This window comes from Necator americanus, chromosome III (assembly GCF_031761385.1).
Source record: "Necator americanus strain Aroian chromosome III, whole genome shotgun sequence".
Classification (NCBI taxonomy): Eukaryota; Metazoa; Nematoda; class Chromadorea; order Rhabditida; family Ancylostomatidae; genus Necator; species Necator americanus.
The window spans coordinates 23,076,779-23,099,759 of record NC_087373.1 but is presented as its reverse complement, the minus strand read 5'-3'; the positions used below and the strand labels follow the sequence as shown (position 1 = coordinate 23,099,759).

The window sequence follows — 22,981 nt, the reverse complement described above, 5'->3', positions numbered from 1 at the left end:
GATAATGTAGCAACGTGTATTCGAGAGAATCAGTGATGCATTTCTACAACTCCACAGGCTAAGCTATGTATCAGCATGGCATGGTCTAGCGTAACAAAACTTCTAATAGTTTGCTTTTCTACGATCAAATTCTGGAAAATTTCCAGGAATATGGATAAGTGGAGGAAGTTCAGTAAGGTATATCTATATAATCTTTGCGCTTTTACAATCTCCTCTCTTCTAGGCTACTATACGAGCGCTCACCGCTCCTGGTAATACTTTTGCTAACATTGTATTCTGAGCAAAGTTTTTCAGCAGCCAACCATCTCTCTAGAAAAGAGCGTAGCAATATTAACACAGAAACGCTTGACTTCTTGGTGGGGTAAGTTTTCGACAATCACCTCATTACTTTCTTAACGATCTTAATGATGTCCATCTTTATTGGTTACATCCTTCAACGGGACTGTGATTGTAAGCTCAGAAACTGTTAAAAAAAAGCCTAATAATCGAAATCGGAAGAGGTCTTGTCACTGGTAAATTCGTCCATGAGCTTTTCCTACTCTTTGGATTTTTTCTTTCAACTGATGCGAACTCGTTTAGGATGTTTTGTTTCAACTGATGCGGACTCGTTTATCGCTTACAGTTGCGACGACCAATGGTTTTGCACGGCCAGCGAAACAACTCCGACATAATCATGCATAGTTTAGAGCAGGAAAGAAATGGAGAATTCATCCAAGACTGGTTCAAGGAGCATCTCGAACGAATCTCACTTAGCATGAAGAACGAAATGTTTTCATCGCATCACTTTCTTATTTGTGCAACGCGACCTTATCTGAACTATTTTGGTGCACAAATCTCTATTTTCTCAATCTATTGCTCAAGATTCACACGATGTTACTTCCAAGACAAGCAAAACGAAGGCTCATCATTTTTTTCTCTCAGGAACAGTTCTTCCTTTTGAGTCACCGATATCGCTGTCTGAAAATATCTCCTTCAACTAAGTTCTAATTACTGTAATGCTGTGATGTATGCGCAAAAATTATGCAGCTAAAGGCTCTTTATTCCATCCTCGGGAGATCACCCTCCAACTTACAGCACTACACCTGAAATGAACTGTTTTTGCTTCTGCTTATTCTCGTTTATTGTTCATCAATTTCTTTCTAATGCGACCAATTATGACTGTGCTCAACACAACTCTTCCTAACTCTTCTTCTTTTGGCGGCTGCATCCGCTGTGCCATATTATAACACATAAGTTCGTGTATCATCCATCCTGTTTTCAGACATGATACACTCAATCGAAAAGCTGCTTACACAGTACTTAGAGGCTAACATGATCAAAAGTAAAAAGTCTTGTTTTATCTAGGGGTCACAATGATTATACGTCAACCGTATTTAGAAAAAATGGAGCACAAGCATATGAATGATAGTTGAATGATTTCTTTTAAAGTTACAATGCGAACATTTAGATACGTCACAGCGGATTGCACCTTTCCACTAGTACTATTGCGGAGAAACCAGAAAGGAGAACGAGGGGGTTAGTGGTGCACCAACACCGCGCATTTAATTTAGGCGAATCCGTCAAAGTGAAGTAAGAAACATTTCATGGCTGAAGCGGCTGCATTTACAGCACGAACTGCTCCCTACCCTTCTTCTCCCTGTTTGTCATACCCTTTCTTGGGGAATTAGGCACACATACGCACACAACTGTTTAAAGGCAATACGCCACGAATCTGAGGTGGTGCGGGCTTCAGGTGGGTTGTGCCTATAAGGGGTCGTAGATTGTGGAGAAGAGGGTGATTCCGTCCATTTCTTCCTAATTGCCGTAAAAAGCGCCCCGAAAGATGCGGCGCGTGCACAAGGTTGGCGCGTCCAATACAAAACTTCGCGGACATCAGCGCTCCGGGACGCTCGAAGCCGCATCTTCCGCGCCGTTTTTACGGCAAGTAGGAGTAAATAGAGGAATCCACCCTCCTCCCCATAATCTACGATCCCGTACAAGCATAACCCACCTGAAACCCGCCTTTAAAAGCATCATCCCACGAATCTGGGGTGGTAGGGATTTTCATTGGAGTATTCGTATACGAGATCGTAGGTTATTGAGAGAAGGGTGATTCTGTTCATTTCTTCTTAATAGCCGTCGAAAAAGGCCGGAAAGATGCAGCTTTTAGAGTTCCGGCGCACTATTTCCTACGATGAGTTCGATTGGCGCGCGCCAGCCTTGTGCACACACCGTACTTTCCGGGCCATTTTTTTACGGCAATTAAGAAGAAATTGACGGAATCACACCTCTCTCCATAATTTACTCTCCCGTATACGAATACTCCACCTGAAATCCGTACCACCTCAGATTCGTGGGGTGATGCCTTTAAACAGTGGCTAGCAGTTTGCATGATCTGATAAGACCTTTATCTTCATCAATAATGCCTCAAATTACTCCTCTTTTGGTGTTCAGACTTCCAAGGAGGTTTAATATAGTATGGGTAACAATAGTAGTAATAGAAAACAATATAAGCATGTACATCTTTAACTCCGGGTATTCCCCTCGAAATCGGTTAGCTCATCTCATTTTTACATGTACTAAATAGGAGATGAACCCGTCGCTGTAGAATGTTCCAAGTTCACATTACTCCAACTAGTACACGGAGCATAAGCGGTGCGACGCCGTTTTTTCTACTGCTTTGCTGCTACTTCAACCACATGATGGACCTGAATCCAAAGTCCTTGCTCGTTTTCTCTTAGACTCCCTCGAAATCCAGTTTAGTTTGGATGCAGTTGCAAAATCACGCCAGTCTGGAATCATTAACATCATTGGCATTGGCGCTGACTGTCAGATAGCAGCGACTCAAATCTTCTAGTTGCGAAGAACCTCCGGCGTTCAGCTATGTGCCGCTTTGCTTCATTTCGCGCCCTAAAAAAGATCTCTGCCACTTTTCAAGTGCATGCGTAATTCGTATTGTACGCAACACGGCTGAAAGATGGTCGTACACTTCTATTGCGGTGTGGCCTAAATTTTCTGTATTGCCTTTAGGTGTGGGTTGCCGTGTGGATTACTCTTTGTATGAAGTTCCAAGTCTAGGTTTTTGTTTAGTTTTTGTGCTTTCTACTCTTTCTTTAATCCTCATAATTTGGGCGTTATGCAATCATGTTCGTGTTTAGCTTGGTGATCTTGTACCTGATATTTTCGACTTGTATTTCTAGGGTACAAATGTCGCACCGTAAATTTTCGGCGCCCAGGCACGGATCTATGGGATTCGCGCCGAAAAAGCGCTCTAGGACTTACAGAGGTCGAATAAAGGCTTTCCCCAAGGATGATCCGTCGAAGCCCATTCATCTCACAGCATTCCTTGGTTACAAGGCTGGAATGACACACATCGTTCGTGATGTAAGTGATACCTTCTTGTTTCCCTCCGGAAGTCATAGCTTAGAGTCAGTAGTTACCTTTGTGTGATTTGGATTATTCTTTTCTTTTAGGTTGACAAGCCAGGATCAAAGGTTAACAAGAAAGAGGTCGTCGAAGCAGTAACCGTTATTGAAACACCACCAATGGTAATCGTAGGCATTGTCGGGTACATCGACACTCCACGTGGACCACGACCGTTCAAGTCTGTCTTTGCTGAGCACCTCAGCGAGGACTGCCGCCGCCGCTTCTACAAAAACTGGTTTGCGTTTAATTCTTTCTTTTCTTCTTTCCTCATTTTTTTTACCTATAGCTGATAATTACAGCGGCAACGCCGTGTCATTCATTCATCTCCTCTGCAGTTTGTGCATGAGTATGAGTGCTTGGCAAGTAATGATGATATCTTTCCTCTGCTTGCTGAGCATGAAAGAATTTGAACTTGTTGTGGCACACGCGGTTACCGTTCAGGTGCTGCGAAACCACGTAGTTCAATAATTCATCTGTAGGTGCAAATCCAAGAAGAAGGCCTTCACAAAATACGCGAAGAAGTGGCAGGATGAGGATGGCAGAAAGGTCATTGAGTCGGATCTCAACAAGATGAAGAAGTACTGTTCTGCTATCCGAGTTGTAGCTCACACTCAGGTAAGAGGATACAGTCGTTCGATATTCTACGGGTTACAGTTTCAAAAAAATTGTTACTTTTTCAAAATTTCGCTTTCTTCGCATCAAACAGGGTGCCTAGCTCCATTTTAAATAAGCAACAATTTTGCTCAGAATGTATTGTTTTGTGTGTAGTTCCTTTTCATTTCTGTTGTGCAAATGATAGCTATCATGCATTCCACCCGAAAAACTAAAACTAGAAAGTATAATTGAATGTAATAACATGTAATATATGGCCTTCGGGCAACTTTATGCCGCACGCAGCTTGCTAGAAATTGTTTTAAAAAGGTAACAAAAACGAAAATAGCAGTAATGGATGTTTGCTTATGATTCCGAGCATGAGTGTTTCCTCTAGTATGAGTATTGTTCTTCCATCAGTTCATTCATATAGTTATCAATTTCGTCAACATGTCCCCTAATTTTTCAGATGAAAATCTTGAACAGAAAGCAAAAGAAGGCTCACTTAGTTGAGATTCAAGTGAATGGTGGAACTATAGAGGAGAAGGTCAATTGGGCCAAGGAACATCTTGAGAAGCAGGTCCCTGTTGACACCGTTTTCTCCCAAGACGAGATGATCGACACTATTGGTGTAACGAAAGGTCACGGATTCAAGGGCGTAACCAGCAGATGGGGTACCAAAAAGCTTCCACGCAAAACTCACAAAGGTCTCCGCAAGGTGATTTATATGACTCACTAGACAACCACTTTTTGCCATTTTGTTATTAAACATCCGTTCCAAGGTCTATTTAATCTGAAGACTTTAGGTTGCTTGTATTGGGGCGTGGCATCCTTCTCGTGTTGCTTTCACTGTTGCTCGAGCTGGTCAGAAGGGTTACCATCATCGTACTCACATCAATAACAAGGTGTACAGAATCGGCCGATCATGCCTAACTCCAGATGGCAAGAACAATGGAGCCACTGAATTCGATCTTACCGAGAAGAGCATCAACCCTATGGTAAGTGCCAAACATTGCAGGTTGTGTTACACCCTATGATGAGAATGTCTGCAATTCCTAATTCCTGATGGAGACGTGAATTACTGAGGGTGTTTTGTAGTGCAAATATTCCAGGGATTACTTCTAAACAATCATTAAAGGCATCACCCCACGAATCTGAGGTGGTGCAGATTTCAAGTGGAGTATTCGTATACGGGATGGGAGACTACGGAGAGGGGGGTGATTCCGTCCATTTCTTCCTAATTGACGTAAAAAACGGCTCGGAAGATACGGCTTCAGGCGTTTTGGCGCACTATTTTCTACAGGGAGTTCGACTGGAGCGCGCCAGCCTTGTGCGGCGCCGCATCTTCCGGGCCGTTTTTTGCGGCAATTAGGAAGAAATGGACGGAATCACCCCCCTCTCCGTAGTCTCCTATCCCGTATACGAATACTCCACCTGAAATCTGCACCACCTCAGATTCGTGGGGTGATGCCTTTAAGTTATTTAAATAATTCTGTTTTAGGGAGGTTTCCCCCGCTACGGTCTTGTTAACCAGGACTACGTCATGCTGCGTGGTGCTGTCATGGGACCTAAGAAGCGCTTAATTACATTGAGGAAATCGCTTGTAGTGCAAACTAAGAGATTTGCTCATGAGAAGATTAACTTGAAGTGGATCGACACTAGTTCCAAGACCGGACACGGACGATTCCAGACAACTGCTGAAAAGAAGGCATTCATGGGCAAGCTCAAGAAAGATTTCCTTGCGGAGAGCAAAGCCTAAATTGTTACTATTATATGATATAAATTTGTTGGTTGTTGTTACTCATTGTGTTATCACACCATTTTCATTATATCTCTGTCAACACCTACTAGAATGGCTCAAGATATATGATCCTTTCAACAGTAACTGCGGCAACTCATTTAACTCTTATTCGCGACTATCGGAGTTTCAAGATCATGCTAGAGTAAACTATTATATTCAGTTATACGGCATGTCATTGGCACTCCTAAGCTGAAGCATGCCCGCGCTAAAATGTGTCAATTATATAGTACCATCCTAGATTTTCCGAATCGCTTGAGTATCCAGTTTAAGTTCTGACTTTAGTTTGCAAAAAAACATTGATGACACGACATAGGGTAGAATAGATTACACAATTTTTCTTTAGAATTTGCTTTGCATGAGTATAGGAGGAAAGAATTTGGTGGAGACCAAGGCAACTGTAATTGAGGGTTCGTGAAAAGAATATGAAATGTTGTCAACGTGTATGCACTGTCCTCTCGGTGAAGAACGCCTATGCCAGACAAAAACGAGAATGGATTAGCTTGCAAGGGACAACAGACGAATTCATCCGTATTACTCGCGATCCCGTTGTTCTTTTTCGAGCAAAAACCAGTAGTACTTCCATTTGTTCCGATAGTGCGCAGAGGTCGCCCAATGGCTCTTTTCGCGAGGGACTCGAAGAGCATCATGTCCTTCCTTGGAAGAAGAAAAGGTCTGATCATCGGTCCTTCTGCGGCATTTACTATCGCGCGGTATCCAGTCGCTCAGACCTGGTACAATGCTTATCGGTAGAACACATCACGTGTCCAGTCCACCTAATTTTACTTTCCTTGGTTTGAATGGCAGCGTCTCCGATCTTCGATCGATGACCTAGGGTAGAACTTCGAGTCACCTCTTTTACCTGTGCAAAGCTGGACACTCCTAACATCACCCTTTCAGTTAAGCGTTCTATGATGCTGATCGCATTTTCATCCTACTTGCGAAACACCAAGTTTCCGAAGCGTAGGTCAAAGCAGGAAGAACGGTGGTGTTGAATAGGTGAATACGGGGCTGGATGTTCTAAGTCCTGTTCAGTACACCTTCGATGCTCCTATATGGTCCCCAAGCCGGTCTTTTCCTCCTGTCTAGCTCGGATATTAATCATACCAGTCTGAACGTCTGGCTAAAGCAGGACTTCAGACCTCTGACGTTTGCTTCCCTCGCCTTCGCTGGTGAATGAAGATTAATAGTACTGGCATTATCTGTAAAATTAGAATTGTGTTTTTCTAACAACGCTTTCTTCTTCTTTTTTTCATTTTCACTTTTCAAACCTCAGTTCCAAGCATTTCTTCGATACCCACATAATATAGACACAATTTGAGAGTATTCGAAGTATGGGTTTCCCCCAACAGTTATCACAAGATGGTTTTAACATAAAATAACGTGAGCAACATCATTGTACTGATAAAGACACCGTTCCACGTCAGATCACACAAGCTGTTCGCTACTATTTAAGCAGCCGGTTTCATTCGTGTTTCCACTTCCTGGGGGCGGCATGTTACTAACCTGAGGCAGATTTGCAAGGAAACAAAGACGCGAAGAAGTCATAGTGGTGAAAAGCAACGCGCGCAGTGGGCACGGCTATGAAACGGTAGCTACGTCTCATTTACCTTCTGCGACATGCACACGAAGTTGGTGCGCGATACTACTGCACCATGGCGCACCTATTTGACGCTGGTGGACAAGTCGCACCTCCTTTTATAGCTTTCTGTCGTTGGCGCACTAATTCGGCGCCGGTGAACCCGTCCCACCCCTTTTTGGAATTTCGTGACAGACAGACAGACAGACAGACACACACACACACACACACACACACACACACACACACACACACACACACACACCACACACACACCACACACACACACACACACACACACACACACGTGACAGACTACGCCCGTTATTATACGGCATGATTAGTCTCCCGACTTAGATATAAATAGCCGGAGCTTGTTGATAGTCGAATTTAAGCAACAGCCAAGATTGTTAACAAGATTTATTACGGCTAACGTTTCGGCGTTGTCGCCTTCGTCAGAGCCTGGAAAGTAAGAACATTTGCAATATATCTCTAAATGCTATCAGGAAAGTATCATCAGGATATTACACGGAAACAAAAACCAAAAAACCCAATTGTGCTATAGAGCCGCGTTCGTATTTAGCGAATATCCGTGGTGCTATCCTCATACTATTAGATGCACATATACTAATAAACGCAAGGTCTTAAACACTTTGGTACGGAACACTTCCTTCTATTCATTTTGGACCTTTCATTTATAAAACTTCTAAAGTTTGCGAGCTATAATTTCGGGTTGATATTCACTATGCAGAAAGGAACGTTTATGACATTGTCTGGGTCTGGGGGTTGCGCATTCGATTGTTTCATCCTGGATGTTCTTAATGATACAAAGCGCTTTAATGTTTGGTCCCACATTTGAAATTAGATAGACTAACAGAACCATGCAGTCCTTCCTTGATGGGCATATTACACAGTCTGAGTGGACAGAAGCTTTAATTTGTTGAACAGTTTTTAGTTTGTGGAGTTTCCAAACTTCCTTGGTCCTCGAACCCATTTCAACAGCCCGTACTTTACCAGGTCGTCGGTTATGAAGGGCAGGCAGAAATTGATCTTTTGACTAACCAGTGTGGCATATTTTGCTGCGAGATCGCCGTGCTAATTACAATGTACTTAGTTGGATGTGGTTTCATTCCATTGTACTACGCTAACATTTTACACAGATTTTTATTTAAGGTAGGAAAGAATGAACTAAATGTTTTCTGCAGGTTTGAAATTGTCTTTTACATTGACCATTTAAGGAAGGACAGCCAATTTTTTGGGTTCCTGGTTCTGTGGTTTAGAAGCTAAACAAGTGTCCATCTCGTCTAGTGGGGCATATAATGCAACAGTCATCAATATAACGGCAATACAGGAAGGTTTCGTTAGATGGGTTGTTCTATTTGGACAAATGAATGGTAGTGTGGGAGCGTTTTTGCATGACTTCTATAGTATCCCCAACGAAAAATGGAGCCTAAGCATTATAGAGCGTATAATTTCCTAAAAACCAATAAGGTTATTATCCATATCTTTATAAAGTTAGATAATTCGTGACACATTCTTTCAACCTTAAATTGTTAAAAATTTTCGCATACATTCTATAAACATCCGGGCTTGAAAGAAAGGAAGAATGGTTTTATAGCAGGTATAAAGCAAAAAAATTTTTTTTCACTTTGTGATAATTGTTTTATGTAACCCGCAGCCTTTAATCTTCCCAAACTCTATTGGGGCCGTTTTTAACTCTTCTGTGCGTGAGAGTGTAGCGTCATCCAGATGTTTGAGTGATAGCCATGTCTTTATAATGACCACAAACTCTCCTCCATTATCGCTGATTGTGACCTTTATCTCGCCACGTGTTGAGAGTTCGCGTATCTCCGATTGGGGAATTTAAAACATCAGAAACCTATCCTTTCCGCATGAACATCGCCTTATCCAGGTTCAGCTGAAGGCCGATCCTTCTACACGATTCATAAAATTCGATAAGCATTCGTTCCGCTTGATTGATGCTTGTTGTCATCGAACGATCTCATCAGCGAAACGAAGATGGTGAAACTGACGCCCGTCCACTTTGACTCCATTTCATCCCATTAGATTCCTCGTATCGCGTTCTCGAGAGTATCGCTGAATATTTTGGGCGATATTGTGTTACCCTGTCGAATCCCTCTCTTCACGTCGATTTTGACATTATTGTAGAATGGGAAATGGGTTGTTAAGTAGCTATACAACTCACAAAGTATCTTTATATTTGGAATAGATGCCATGGTTTTTCAAGGTTTCCATGACCACTTCCGTCTCAGCTTCTTCTCTAAGTCGACAAAGGTGAGACCTAGCGGCATTTTGTACACTCGCGATACCTCGATGAGTTTCGAAACAGTGATAATGTGATCAATCGTGCCGAACCCTTTTTGAAGCCCTGTTTGCTCGCATGTCTGTCCTTCATCTAATGTTCTTTCAATCCTGTTTGAGATGAAATTACTTTTGTAAAGAGCTTGTAGATGAGGGACAGCAGGCAGATTCGGCGATAGCTGCCAATGCTATGGGTGTCTCTTCCTACAACAGCACGGTCTTGAAGGTTTTCCATTCCTTTGGAACCTTGCATTCCGACAGATAGCGAATGAAGAGGCGTGCCAGTGTGTTGATAAGGACTGCAATAGGTTTTTCAGATGATTTGACTTGGTTTTGCAAGGACTGGATGAAGTAAAATTCTTCACCGACAGGATGGCATGTCGGACTTCGCAAGCGAGGACATCTGAGATGACACTTCTATCTTCTCTCAGATGTTGAGGAGACAAGTGAAAGTGGATATTTAAGAGATCTGAATAGAATTGGTAAATGACATTCTCCATCCTCTTTCTCGGCGCTGTAGTTGTTCCGTCTGTGCTCCAGAGCTGTCATTTTTGTCCTACGATTAGCGAAATCTCGAAGGGCATAGCGAATGCTCTTGGCTCTGCAACTTCAGCGAATACTATAACTGCTCTTCTCTGATGTTTTCTTTTATCGTTTCTCTGCACCGCTCTACGATTTCGGACGTGAGCTCGCAGTTGCCTGCAGCTAGCTGATGCGTCAACGTGCACCTGAGTTCCACGTTGACGTATCAGCTTTCCGAAGACAGGCGTTTCTTGATGGTTTTAGAACTCTGCGTTTTCCTCGTACAGTCGTGAAGATGTTCTGCGAGTCGGTCATATTCGTCATCGATGTTGTCCATTACGGCAATTTTCTAAAACCCGACTAACGAAGCGAAGATGTCCCAGTCGAAGACAGTTCTGGGACTCCACTTTGAGAACTTCGCTGCTTTCCTTCCTCTCCATGTGAAGAAAAATCTCCCTCAAAGGAGGCGATGGTCAGATTCCGTATATATTTTTGGTACAACAGCGACTTCCTTCTGCTGACGATAATGTGGTCAATTTCATTACAGTACCCTCCACCGCATGACTCCCACTTCCAGCGTAGAGCGGAGAGCTTTTGGAATTGCGAGTTCCCAAGGGTGGTCTTAGTCGTCATGATAAACTCGAAACCCTCTAACGTGCTCCCTTTTCTGGGGCCAATTTTGACGGTGAAATCACCAAAAATGGTCTTGTAGAAGGTATGAACTTCTCTGTAGAACTTCTTTAGATCCATCTAGAAAGATTCTACTTCTTCTTCGCAGCTTGATGTTGCAGAAAAAGCGACGAAGATTGTCAAAGCTGGTGTTGAACCACATCCTTTCATCCGTAAACCTCCGACTCGGGTCGTAATTTGTTCAAAAGAATCGATGTTTTTGGCCATACTCGTGTTGACGAGGACGCCAACTCCACCAACTCATCTAGTGTGCATGTTTCTAAGAACAGTTCTTCAGGATCATATACGCCGCTGAGATGGTGAATGACTTGAAATGACAGGGTTAACTCACAATATCCTTGTATTCCGACGTGCCGCATAGCCTCGCGGCTAACCGGAGGTGATCCCTGTAATGAGGGAGATATGTGAAACAAGCGGATTGTGCATAATCAATATGTTGAATGAGTGTTAATGTCAGATAAGGACGCGGTTACTGATGAGTGGTTTTCCGAGATGACATAAGTGCAGTTGCAATTCCTTTGTTACTTTCGGCCAGTAAGTTACGACACTACTAGTATCCAAAAAGGGTGATGCAGTGATTTGTGTATTGCACCTTCTTCCACTTCAATGTCTTGGATAGAGCCTTTGAGTTGGAATTGTTAGGCAGCTGTTTAGAATCTCATTTCGATATCAATTAGGTTTTGCTGAAGTCATCTCCGACTAAAATTGTGCGTTTTATTAACTTGTAGCCCCTGCTGCGGTCGTTGCACTTCTTACTTTTTCTGTGGGAGTATAAAAGAATACGAACACCTCGAATTTGTACTCCTTTAATTTATCTCTGACGCTCTACACGCGGTAGTTAATTGATTTTATTAGCTGACGTTACAGCAAATCGCCTTCTCCACTGCCTAACGTGTGCTATTCTACCCATAATTTAGGCAACCAATTTCCTCCACAACTAGACAAATCAGACTCTTCGTCTATTTTCCGATCTCGTCTAACGTAACGACTAAACCAAATGATCAGGCTGGGAGAGCTTAGTTGTGACCGCTGATTGAATGAACGAATGATACGGGTGTCCCATTCAAAGATAAGACAAAGTTCGAGATAACGTGCATGTTTCCAGTAATCGAGGGGCATTCTTCCTTGTGATTCATGTTATGAATTTTGGAGTGAATTGAAAATGCTTCCAACGTTTAGTTTTGTTTGAGTGCCTAGATTTACCGCTGATTTCGAAATTGGCTCCGTCATGGTTCTATGTTGTAGAAATGCAGCCCTAAAGGTCCCGTGACTTATCCGTACCATTCTTACTATTGCTTTTTTTTTTGAGATATTCGTCACTGCAACTTTCGTGCGAGAGCCGAGGTAGACTATGGCGGATCTCATGCAATCTTCTCGTCTTCCTCTGAGGCAAATAATGGCTCGGTACTGATGGTGCCGTGGAAGATGTTCCAAACTAGCCTATAATGTGTTGGGCTTCTCCAAATTACTGCACTGATGGTGCCGTGGAAGATGTTCCAAACTAGCCTATAATGTGTTGGGATGTTCCAAATTAAATCCAAGTCGCTTGGATTTTATGGTAGTGTTCAGGTACTCGTAGATGTAGGGGTAGCAGAGAGGATTCGTATGTCATCTGCCTGATCCCTTGTACGAGCTGTAATGGCGAATATGTAAGTGAAGCGGGCGCGAAAGTTGTATAGTCGGGTCAGAACGACATGAAGCACGAACAATTGCGAATGCCTTGACGGACTGTAGAGATGAGTGGTGGTAGCGAGGATCCTTACACGACTTCACTCGCTACGCTTCGAGCGCAACCGCTTGTGCAACTGTTCGGGCTGCCCGAAGTTTCGTTTGTTAAGCTCTGCGGATTTGGTGGTTACTGAGCGCACTGTTGTGAATAGTCAATGACCACCAAAACCGCAGACCCGCCAAACTGCGCGGCCGCGCGGCTCTGAACTCTGCGGGCAGCCTGATGTCGTTTTGATCCAACTATACGCTTGTATGAAGAAGCATGTGCGTGGCAAGAATGAATCACGCGAATCGATACCTTTAGGCGCCTATAGAACACAAAGGCATCACAAAAGAATAAAATACAAAACGCAAAAGAGAACCTTGTGTTACGTCTTGCCCTGACGGCAGCCTATCGCTTCAGCCATGAACACTTTTTGTCACTTTGCCTATCATTTCTGCTTCGTTCTGTGAGCATACTCTAATGATTCGTCCGAAGTTTGTACTTATATTAAAGAAGCCCTTGTAATACGGGGCTCGCACCAGTACGGTTCTTCCTGTTGCGTAGCCAAGACATGATTATCTTAGGATATAAAAATGTTACTGCATACTCTAGGAGACTTCAATGCAAAGAGTGCTCCCTGCTTGTTGCTGTTGATAAATCTCTGCTCAAGAAACTCGTATGTTTCCTTTTTCTTTTTTGTCCTGTGCTTTTCTTAGTTGTCTTATCCAATTGGGTTCGTCATTTTATCCATTATATGCATTCAACCACGGATCTTTCACTAGAGGGATCAAAGCCGGTTAGTCGCGAGGCTACGTGGCGCGTCCCCGGGTAGCAGATAGGGGGCTAATCGCGGACCAAAAGCGACTTGTGCTTGCCCAGAGACGCGGGTGGATTCAAGGGATGGACTCCCTGTTTCTGCTGAGCCAGGACTGTCTCATGACATACTTGTATCCCGTACGTCGGTCCGGCCAAAAGCCTGCAATCAAGTGACTGGGAGGTGCAAGGGAGGCGGTTTGGAGTCGCCTCCAACAAATAAGCTCCACATGTCAGTTCCGGGAGAACGGAAGTTCTCCCAAAAACTCAGGGGACTAGAGGCCATGGGCAACCTGCCCATGGGTTCTAAAAAAATTTTTGCATGTCACAGTAATAGAAAAGAGTCTCCTGATCCAGGAGGAAAGCCTGGTATGGTAGCGCCAGGAAGGACGGGGTTGCAGGAGTCATATAGGCTACCGGAACGGAAAAGGATTAGGATGACGATTTTTACTTATAACGCACGTACGCTTGCATCGGAAGCGGCCATCGAAGATCTGATGCAAGTCAAGAAGATCAAGTACGATGTCATCGGACTGACCGCGACGAGACGACGTTACTCTCTCAACGCCGTTTATGAAACTGGAGAAGAACTGTTCTTAGGAACATGCGACAGTAGAGGTGTTGGTGAAGTTGGCTTCCTCGTCAACACGAGTATGGCAAAGAACATCGACTCTTTCGAACAACTTACGACCCGAATCTGACGTCTGCGGATGAGAAGATGTGGTCCAACACCAGCTTTGACTGACTTTGAACGTCGCTTACGCTCCCACATCAAGCTGCGAAGAAGAAGAAGTCGAGGCGTTCGATGCTGACCTGGAGAAGTTCTACCGAGAAGATCATGCCTTCTACAAGGTCATAATTGGCGATTTTAACGCCAAAGTTGGCCCAAGAAGAACGCCGGAGGAACTTCACATTGGGACCCACGGCCTACAATGGAATGACCAGGGGGAGAGGCTCTCCGAGTTCATCACGACGACTAAGACCATCCATGGGAACTCGCAGTTCCAGAAGCCCTCCTCTCTACGCTGGACGTGGGAGTCACCCGGTGGAGGGTATCGTAATGAAATAGACCACATCATAGTCAGTAAAAGGTTCTGACTGACGGACATCGCTGTTGTACCAAAGTTCTATACGGGATCGGACCATCGCCACCTCCGAGGAAGATCTTCCTTCACAAGGAGAGCAGAGAAAGCCGCCAAGTTCAGGGAGAGAAATCCCAGAACTATCATCAACTGGGATCTCTTCGCTACACTAGCCGGCTTTTGGGAAGATTCTGCAGTGGACAACATCGACTAGGAATATGACCGGCTCGTTGAACACCTTCACGACTGCGCGAAGAAGGCTGAGGATTTTAAAACCACCAGAAGACGCCTGTCTGTTGAAACTCTTGAGCTGATACGCCAGGGTGGAGCAGCACGAGCCGCAGGGAACCAAGAACTCACGTCCGAGCTCGCAAGACTTTGCAGGCGATAAAGGAAGACCTTAAAGAGAGAAGAGCAGAAGTGCTGGCTGAAGCTGCAAAGGCGGGGAAAAGCATTCGCTATGCAAGCCGAGACTTCGCCAGTCGCAAGACAAGGATGACTGCTCTCCGGAACCCAAAGGGAACAGCCATTGCATCGAGAAGGGAGATGGAGAAAATCATCTACGACTTCTACTCTGATCTCTTCGACAGACATGTCCACTTGCCTCCTCACCATCTGAGGGAAGACGGACATGTCATTCCAGAGGTTCTCCCGTCCGAAATACGACATGCTATCAAGTCGGTAAGAAATCGTACGGCACCCGGTCTCGACAGAATAAGACCAGAACAACTGAAGAACCTCCCGCCAGTACTCATCAACACCCTGGCGAGGCTCTTTACACGTTATCTGTCGGAATGCAAGGCTTCTAAACAGTGGAAGACCAGCAAGACCGTATTGTTGTATAAAAAGGGAGATCCACATGACATCGGCAACTATCGTCCAATCTGCTTACTGTCCGTCATCTACAAGCTCTTTACAAGAGTGATCCTTAATAGGATTGAAAAAGTCTTGGATGAAGGACAGCCATGGAAGCAAGCAGGGTTTCGAAAAGAATTAAGCACGATTGATCTCATTCACACCGTTTCGAAACTCATCGAGGTATCACGAGAGTACAAGGTGCCGCTCTGTCTCACCTTCATCGACTTGAAGAAGGCCTTCGACTCAGTTGAGACGGAAGCGGTCGTGGAAGCCTTGGACAACCAAGGCGTCCCTACTCAGTACATAAAGGAACTTCGAGAGTTGTACAGTAATTTCACGACCGGAATTCTACAAGAACATCATCATTGACGTGAAGAGAGAAGAGGGGGGTCCGACAGGGTGATACAATGTCACCCAAAATATTCACAGCCACCCTCGAGAACGCAATGCGAAAGTTGGGATGGGACGACATGGGATTGAAGGTTGATGGTCGGCAGCTACACCATTTGCGCTCTGCTGATGACATCGTACTGATAACACCTAGCATCAGCCAAACGGAACGAATGCTGACCGAATTCGACGAAACATGTGGGTGCATCGGTCTTCAGCTGAATCTACAAAAGACGATGTTCATGCGGAACGGATGGGTCTCGGATGCCCCATTCACGCTCAACGGAACGAACATATCCGAATGCTCCACTACGTTTATCTGGGTCGGGGATTGAACATGATTTCCCCCGACCTGGGCAGGAGGAGACGAGCGGCTTGGGGAGCGTACAAGAGCATCGAGGATGTAGTGAAAAAGACCAGGAACACCCGGCTCCATGCTCCCCTCTTCAACACCACCGTACTTCCTGCTTTGACCTATGCTTCGGAAACCTAGGCATTTCGTAAGCAGGAAGAACGTGAACGTCATTGAACGCGCAATTGAGAGAGTGATGCTAGGAGTATCCCGTTTCACGCAAGTGAGGGACGGGATTCAAAGTTCTCTCCTACGTCAGAGATCGAAGAGTAGAGACGCCGCCACGTTTGCCAAGGAAAGTAAAATAAGGTGGGCCGGACACGTAATGCGCTTTAACGACAACCGTTGGACCAGAGTCGTGAGCGACTGGGTTCCTCGCGATATTAAGCGCACTGCAGGAAGACCGCCGACCCGATGGTCAGATTTCTTCACGAATTCCTTCAAAGAAAATTACGATGCTCTACGTGTCCCACGCGAGTGGAGGAACCACCGGACTACTCCGACACGCGATCAGAACAAATGGAAGAATTAGTAGCGCCCGCTCGACCAGTTCGAAGATCAACGGGAGTCAAGGTGATCAAGGTGATATGCATTCAAGGTGCAGTGAAGCACCTTGAAGCATATCATGCCATATAATAACGCGCTTAGTCCGTGTGTGTATGTGTGCGTGTTTTTCTGTATGTCACGAAAATACTCCGTAATGATGCAGCACTCTGCAACGGTGAGATGCCGAACTATCGCCCTGCACCCTGGTGAGCACTATACCTCATCACCATTGTCCAAAGACATACAGAAATGTCTGTTGTCTTTGATAAGGCAAGCTAGTTTCTCTCATATGCTAGTGATGGTAAATAAACTTTTATGTGAATGTATACTTCCAAATTTGCAAACTATCATTCTGTATAATAAAGAGCTTATTCTGTCACGTGTGTGTCTCAGTCAAGAAATCCCAAAAAGAGTTGGAGAAGAATACTATGGCGTCGGTTTGGTGCGCTGGCGTCCCAACGCGGTAAAATTGAGTGAGACGGGTCCTACCGCGTCGAATTCGTTCGTGGGATGGATCCCACCCCACTTTGCAGCTATCTGGCTCGGGGTCGGAATGGTGCCAGGGAAGCCATAGAGTGGGGAAAATGGGTTCCACTGCGTCGGATTGGTGCGCGGTAGAATGCGTTTCTTCGGTTTCTTCGGATATCGACTTCCCAGCATATCTCTTGATGCCGCTAACATCTTTTCTTCAAAAAAAAGGAAACGCACGTACGAACGGCTGCTTAAATGCAATACATAGTAGCCAACAGTTTACGCGATCTGACGCAGAACGTTATTTTTATCACTACGATAGTGATATTCAAGTCTTCATGTTAGCACATCATTCTTTGCTAATAGCTGAGAACGGAGAAAACCCGAACTACTTCAAATGATGTTTCCAAATTGTGGAGGTTAGAGAGAAACATATTCTCCAAATATAGAATTGAGCGTTTAGGGAAAATCTTTCATCTATGCTTAAATTTTCGGGTGAAAAAATTTGAAGGAAGAGTTGATAGAAAAAAGCAATTCTTATTTTACAAAAATGTCGCTACTGTTATTTCTCATTGGTCGATGAAGGCGAGCGAAGCGAAAAGCAAAAAAAGCCTGAAGTCCGGCTTTAGCCGGACGTAATGCTGGTAATGAATAAAATGACGAACCCAATTTTGAAGGCAACGTTAAAATCTTGCTCGAAAATAGCTGGAAGTATTTTGGATTCACGCAAAAAAAAGGACAAGATGAATCGCAAGAAAGAATGTCTCTCGATTGCGCGGAAACTCGCGCATCACCTCGGTTGAATCCGACCTGAAAGAGACCTCCGAATCACTCTTCTTCGTGACTGTTCAATAGATGGTCCACACAGAGCTCCTCCAATCTAAGGTGAGCATTTAGTTCAGTCGCTACTTCGGTGATCAAAAAATGGGGTTAGAATTCCGTCTGCTTATCTGTGGAAAGATTTGATCTTTTGAATTGGACATCGAACAACCCATTTCTGGTTCTAAAGAAGGCGATTTGCTGAAACGTCGGCCAATTAAATCAGTTAGCAACCTCGTATACAACTCATCAGAAGTCAAACAATATCGTTTCATGTCGAAGTTTTTCGGGTCGAACGTTCCTGTATTCTCTCATTTTCGCTATATCCAACTTCGTGTTACAATCGGCTATCTGAAGCCCCGTTGAAAGCAGGCTGCGATCAAGGTGAGACTTTACTCATCTTTGCAATCTCTAGAAGCAAGCAAGGCAAACGTATCCGCCCTCGCAACTGCGTAAGATTCTGATCATTTTGATCCGAATAAACGATTCGCGTTGAGTCCAATTTTGCTTTCTAAAAAAAAATTAGTGGTTAATGCCTTCCCTTTAGACCATCTCATTTAGAAGTTCCAATTCCGCTCGCATCTGCCGTGAACGATGCTCGTTGTAGAGACTGATGTATAGTAGGGTCAAAACGACATGAAGCACGATGCAATTTCGTACGCGGCTTCTCTCGAGGCGGTAGCGTACTGGGACCTCTGCTGACACCACCCATCGCTGCAGTTTGCGATGGTTCCAACTCGGTTCCAACTGCTCCACCGCGCCGTTTCGAGCGCTTACGTAAATGCACCGTGCTTCATGTCGTTTTGACTCGACTATATGTTGTGGGAGTCAAATATAGTCTTTGCCATGAATTTAGTTCGCGGTCGATTTTGCTCAAAGTTTGCTGGCCACACTTGGAAATTGACAGTTTGGAAGCTAGTGATGCCGTGGCGAGCAGTGGCGAAACGTTGGCAGCGTCTGTCCAGATAGTCAATGAGTCGAATGAATGCGTGCGATCAGCAAGGGTGATCACTACGCTCATGTGCGGATCTGTTGCAGGCTACCTTGGATAACATATAAATTATTAATATCTTCTCGGAACTCTTGAGCAGCTGATGAAGAAATCACAGTGGAATTGGCGGGTAGCAAAACCTACCATAATAAATCTTCTAAATCAAAACGCTAGAGGCACTTTTCAACTTCTGCTGTCCACCATTTGCGGTTTACATTATCTCATAGAGCTTTTTTTCCAGGATTCACTGTGTTTTTTAAGGTTTAGATTGCTGGCTTACTTATAAAAATTGTCTTTCGAGAATGGAATTAACCTTTAACTTGATGACCGAAGCGAAAGAACAGGGGTTCCAGTCATGAAACTTTACAGAGAGAAAGAAAAGATATTCTCTTATCTCTGGAGAAGCAGAGAATATTGCACGTCGTAAAAACATAGCTGGGGATGCACTTGGTTCGTTCGTAGCTGGGCTAATCTATAATCTTCCACACGCTTCATAAATGTCCCTCCCTTGTAGGGACGGGAGATTTAGAAAGTAACAAGGCGCATAGATCTTTGAAACCAGACAAAAAGAAACGAGAAGTGTCATTCCATCCGGCGGCGCAACTCCTTGCACCGGTGACATAAAGAAGTGAAGAAAAAAGTGAAATGACCATAGAGAATCAGAGCCACAGCAACTGCTTTAATAGGATATCTGCACCACTTTGCGTTTCATTTCCATCGGCGCAAAGAGTTGCTCCGTAGGATAAACAGCTGTTCTTGAGTTCTTCTTGCAGTCTGATTTCTGACTTTGTACAGTGTTCCTTCTTCTATTTCCGCTGCGTCCTTAGCAAAGCACCTCAAACTCTACCTCTTACATGAAGAGCTCAGTAATGGAAATCCCGCAAACGCTGCCGGTTTAAATATTTTGATTGAAGAATTTTTGGGGATATGAGTGTGTTAGTGAGTGCAAATCCTCAACTGCCCGTGCGAACGGTGAACGAATCTCAGTCCTCGCCGCAGATTTTTCGGACAATTATTGCGCCCCACTCACCCAGAGGAATGCGAACGTGACTTCTGCAACCAAACTCATGTCCCTGACATGTCTTCGGTCGGTAGAACAACGGTCGGGTCGGGACGACACATCGCTGGCGGCGAAAACTAATGTGAAAAAAGAAAGTGGTGCAGCAATCGGTTAGGCAACACGGAGTGGGGATAGAAGCCTGCAGTCGTCAACCTGGCTTCATAATAATTTAATGTGACCTGATGACCGCTAAATATCAGCTGCCTAAAAACTACTACAGATGAAATAAGACGAACAGAAACTACCAGATACCAGAGTACCTCCCGATGACCACCCTGAGACCATGGTGGCCTACCTATCCACACATGTTCGAGAGAATAGTATAATTTTTGTGAAAAGAAGACAGATCCTTTAAAAGTCCTGAAAAAATGGAAGGTAAATTTTCCTTCAGTGTACAGTGCGCTTACACTATGATCCTCCGCTGCTAGTTTTTTGGTTTGAGATTGAGAGGTATAACAAGTATTAATTTGAAGTTTGCCAACTATCGTCCTCAACTTATATCAATTGTTTGGTCAAGATACATGGGTTGAAAAAAAGGCGACAATCTTCCGAGTTTTCTCCAAGATTTGCATGAATTTTGTACTTACTTGCTTATAGTGTGGTCTGAACGACCTGAAACATAGTGCAGTCCAGAGGCAGCACTCAAATCCGGCAGTGAGACCCTTGCTAGCTCCCGCTTTCGCGGCTTCACGTCGTTTTGACCCGACTATACCACATATGGAGACTGTAGTGGGCTGTTGTTGTTAACTACTAACGACTGTTGTTAATACGGTGTCTATGCTTTGGCGTTCTCCCATGATATGATTGAGGGGTAGACGTAATACGATGTAGATGCCATATAGCTTCTGCAACGAATGTAGAAAGAAATTAAAGGCATCACCCCACGAATCTGAGGTGGTGCAGATTTCAGGTGGAGTATTCGTATACGGGATGGGAGACTATGGAGAGGGGGGTGATTCCGTCCATTTCTTCCCAATTGCTGTAAAAAACTGCCCGGAAGATGCGGCGCCGCACAAGGCTGGCGCGCTCTGATCGAATTCGTTGTAGTAAATAGCACGCCGGAATGCTCGAAGCCGTATCTTCCGCGCCGTTTTTTCTAGTCTCCCATCCCGTTTACGAATACTCCACCTGAAACCTGCACCACCTCAGATTCGTGGAGTGATGTCTTTAAAACAAGTGTGGTCAGACCCGAATTTACTCCATCAGCTGAAAGCGACGAGTTTGCCGCAACTTGCACTTTTCTCAGTTTGCCACATGTTCCTCCTTTGTTCTATCATACCATCATTTCAGCTTCCCGATTGAACAAATTTGTCGCCGGCTACAACTCTTTCACTGATTCGACACAAGCTTTCCCGCATCACGCATCGCTGCTCGCAGCAAAAAAAAAATCGTGGTAGCAAGTTTGCATCTGCCGGTCAGCCTTTGCCTGGCTACAATTCATTTCCTTACTTATCTTGAGCCTTCCTGCGCTGTTTCGCATAGCTTCTAGAAACATAATTGCGAGATTAAGGGGCGATCGCATTTCTGAAAATGTACGAGAGAGGTATCAGATGAGTTTCCAGTGTGTCACCTAAAGCGTTCCTCATAGGCCTAAATGTACGATCCCTGACAGAATGTACACTGCAGAGAGGCTTTTGGTTGCGCACATTTTCCTCAGCGGGAATACGACCGCTGCCGGTGTAAAATCGATGTAGAATTTCTTTGAAACATCAGCTCTTCAGGGTTTGCGAACATGCAAAACATTGCAGATAGCTAAAGGAAAAGACTGTAGACAGAAGGAGAGCAGCGCGATGCGGCGTTTCTCACCACGCATATAGTTTTTCGATTGGATTGCCTCTGTGGGAATATACGGAACTAAAGTGCATGTTTAATCAATGCTTCGATCACGATCGAGAGATTTCTTTTTTCAAATACCTCCGGAACCACGTATATCTTCAGCTTGTCAAGTAATAAGAAATACATCTATTTTTTGTAAATTAAATGCCTATAATCTTCGTGGCAAGACAACGGGAGGTACTGTATGTTTCAAAATACGAAGGTTCTTCGCGGTGTGCGAACAAACATCAGACAATATGTTTATAACAAACAGAACAGTTTTTAGAGAACGCCCTAAAGATGTTAAATGTTGTAGTCCCGAAGGATCTGTATGGCGATTAACCTACCTCAAATAGGTCAACGATATTGTTTCTGAGGATCATAACCGCACAGCGAACCTGACTGTGAGCGGCGCAACTTCTATGTGTATTTTTCCAAATGACTGATTCAATCAGGAGACAGATTTGGAAAACCGTTGCAACTCGATAGGGGTTCACACATATTTCGGAGACAATTTTTTTTGGTTTTAGCATGAACTGATTATACTAAACTAGCATATTGAGCAAGTTGAACTCAAACAGTTTGGTGCTCACTGCAGCCAAAAAGCGAGTGAAATTGAATTCCTTGATGTATCCAGTAAGACCTTCCAAACCTCTTCCAAAGATCTCCGCCTACTCACATTTCATATTCATATTCCTGCTGAAACTCTTTTTATACGAATACATGCATTGCAGTGCGCAACCAGCTTCCACTGAACCTTTATTCTTTTTTTTATTTACAACATATGAAAACATTTCAGGGAACTCTCTCAGTATATCATGACGGGCATACTACATATGAAACGTAGAGACAATAAACAGTCGTAAACACTCTCCCATAAATCAAAACTTATTAATGTCAGGGATAAACGTAGCGAAACAATAAGAGCCAAGGCACAACGAGGCAAGGGAAGTGTACATTTGCTCCGCAAAAAAGGAGAATATTAAAAAAAAAGTCAAAAACAGCGTATCGTGTTGTGCAAATTGAGAGCTAAAACGTGGTTTCAAACAATATCGAAGAGAACAAACGAATAATGTGCGCCAATATGACGTCGGGGTCATCAGATGTGCCATGACATGTCGACATGACCCGAACGCATGTCCTCATAAACTGTGAGGAAATGAGGT

At 44.2% G+C, this 22,981-nt stretch overlaps 5 protein-coding genes across 8 annotated transcripts; 4 read left to right on the top strand and 1 right to left on the bottom strand.

Annotated features, from left to right (window-relative positions):
- Positions 1–150: 150 nt before the first annotated feature.
- On the top strand, positions 151–5,755 carry RB195_010584 (uncharacterized protein; the record flags this gene model as incomplete). Of its 3 annotated transcripts, XM_064191663.1 has the most annotated exons (11): positions 151–177; positions 295–361; positions 3,010–3,057; positions 3,180–3,196; positions 3,277–3,363; positions 3,453–3,640; positions 3,885–4,020; positions 4,466–4,576; positions 4,652–4,714; positions 4,803–4,994; positions 5,498–5,755. In XM_064191663.1, the coding sequence occupies 11 exons, from the start codon at positions 151–153 to the stop codon at positions 5,753–5,755; spliced, it is 1,194 nt and encodes a 397-aa protein (XP_064049246.1). The 3 variants fall into 3 exon arrangements, with proteins under 3 accessions (XP_064049246.1, XP_064049245.1, XP_013290581.2); XM_064191662.1 differs by lacking the exon at positions 3,010–3,057; XM_013435127.2 differs by lacking the exons at positions 151–177; positions 295–361; positions 3,010–3,057 and having other exon boundaries at positions 3,187–3,363; positions 4,466–4,714.
- Positions 5,756–13,372: 7,617 nt separating this feature from the next.
- RB195_010582 (uncharacterized protein) lies at positions 13,373–15,740 on the top strand (the record flags this gene model as incomplete). 2 transcript variants are annotated; one of them, XM_064191661.1, is made up of 4 exons in its annotated part: positions 13,373–13,446; positions 13,517–14,082; positions 14,216–14,511; positions 14,898–15,740. In XM_064191661.1, the coding sequence occupies 4 exons, from the start codon at positions 13,373–13,375 to the stop codon at positions 15,738–15,740; spliced, it is 1,779 nt and encodes a 592-aa protein (XP_064049243.1). The 2 variants fall into 2 exon arrangements, with proteins under 2 accessions (XP_064049243.1, XP_064049244.1); XM_064191660.1 differs by lacking the exons at positions 13,373–13,446; positions 13,517–14,082; positions 14,216–14,511 and having other exon boundaries at positions 15,009–15,740.
- On the top strand, positions 13,716–14,132 carry RB195_010583 (uncharacterized protein; the record flags this gene model as incomplete). Its single annotated transcript, XM_013435128.2, has 1 exon — positions 13,716–14,132. One exon carries the CDS (start codon positions 13,716–13,718, stop codon positions 14,130–14,132), a length of 417 nt encoding a protein of 138 aa, XP_013290582.2.
- Positions 15,741–15,817: 77 nt separating the features above from the next.
- On the top strand, positions 15,818–16,096 carry RB195_010581 (uncharacterized protein; the record flags this gene model as incomplete). The annotated part of the gene is made up of 1 exon (XM_064191659.1): positions 15,818–16,096. The coding sequence occupies one exon, from the start codon at positions 15,818–15,820 to the stop codon at positions 16,094–16,096; it is 279 nt and encodes a 92-aa protein (XP_064049242.1).
- On the bottom strand, positions 15,869–22,609 carry RB195_010580 (uncharacterized protein; the record flags this gene model as incomplete). The annotated part of the gene is made up of 3 exons (XM_064191658.1): positions 15,869–15,985; positions 16,114–16,250; positions 22,495–22,609. 3 exons carry the CDS (start codon positions 22,607–22,609, stop codon positions 15,869–15,871), a joined length of 369 nt encoding a protein of 122 aa, XP_064049241.1.
- Positions 22,610–22,981: the final 372 nt, after the last annotated feature.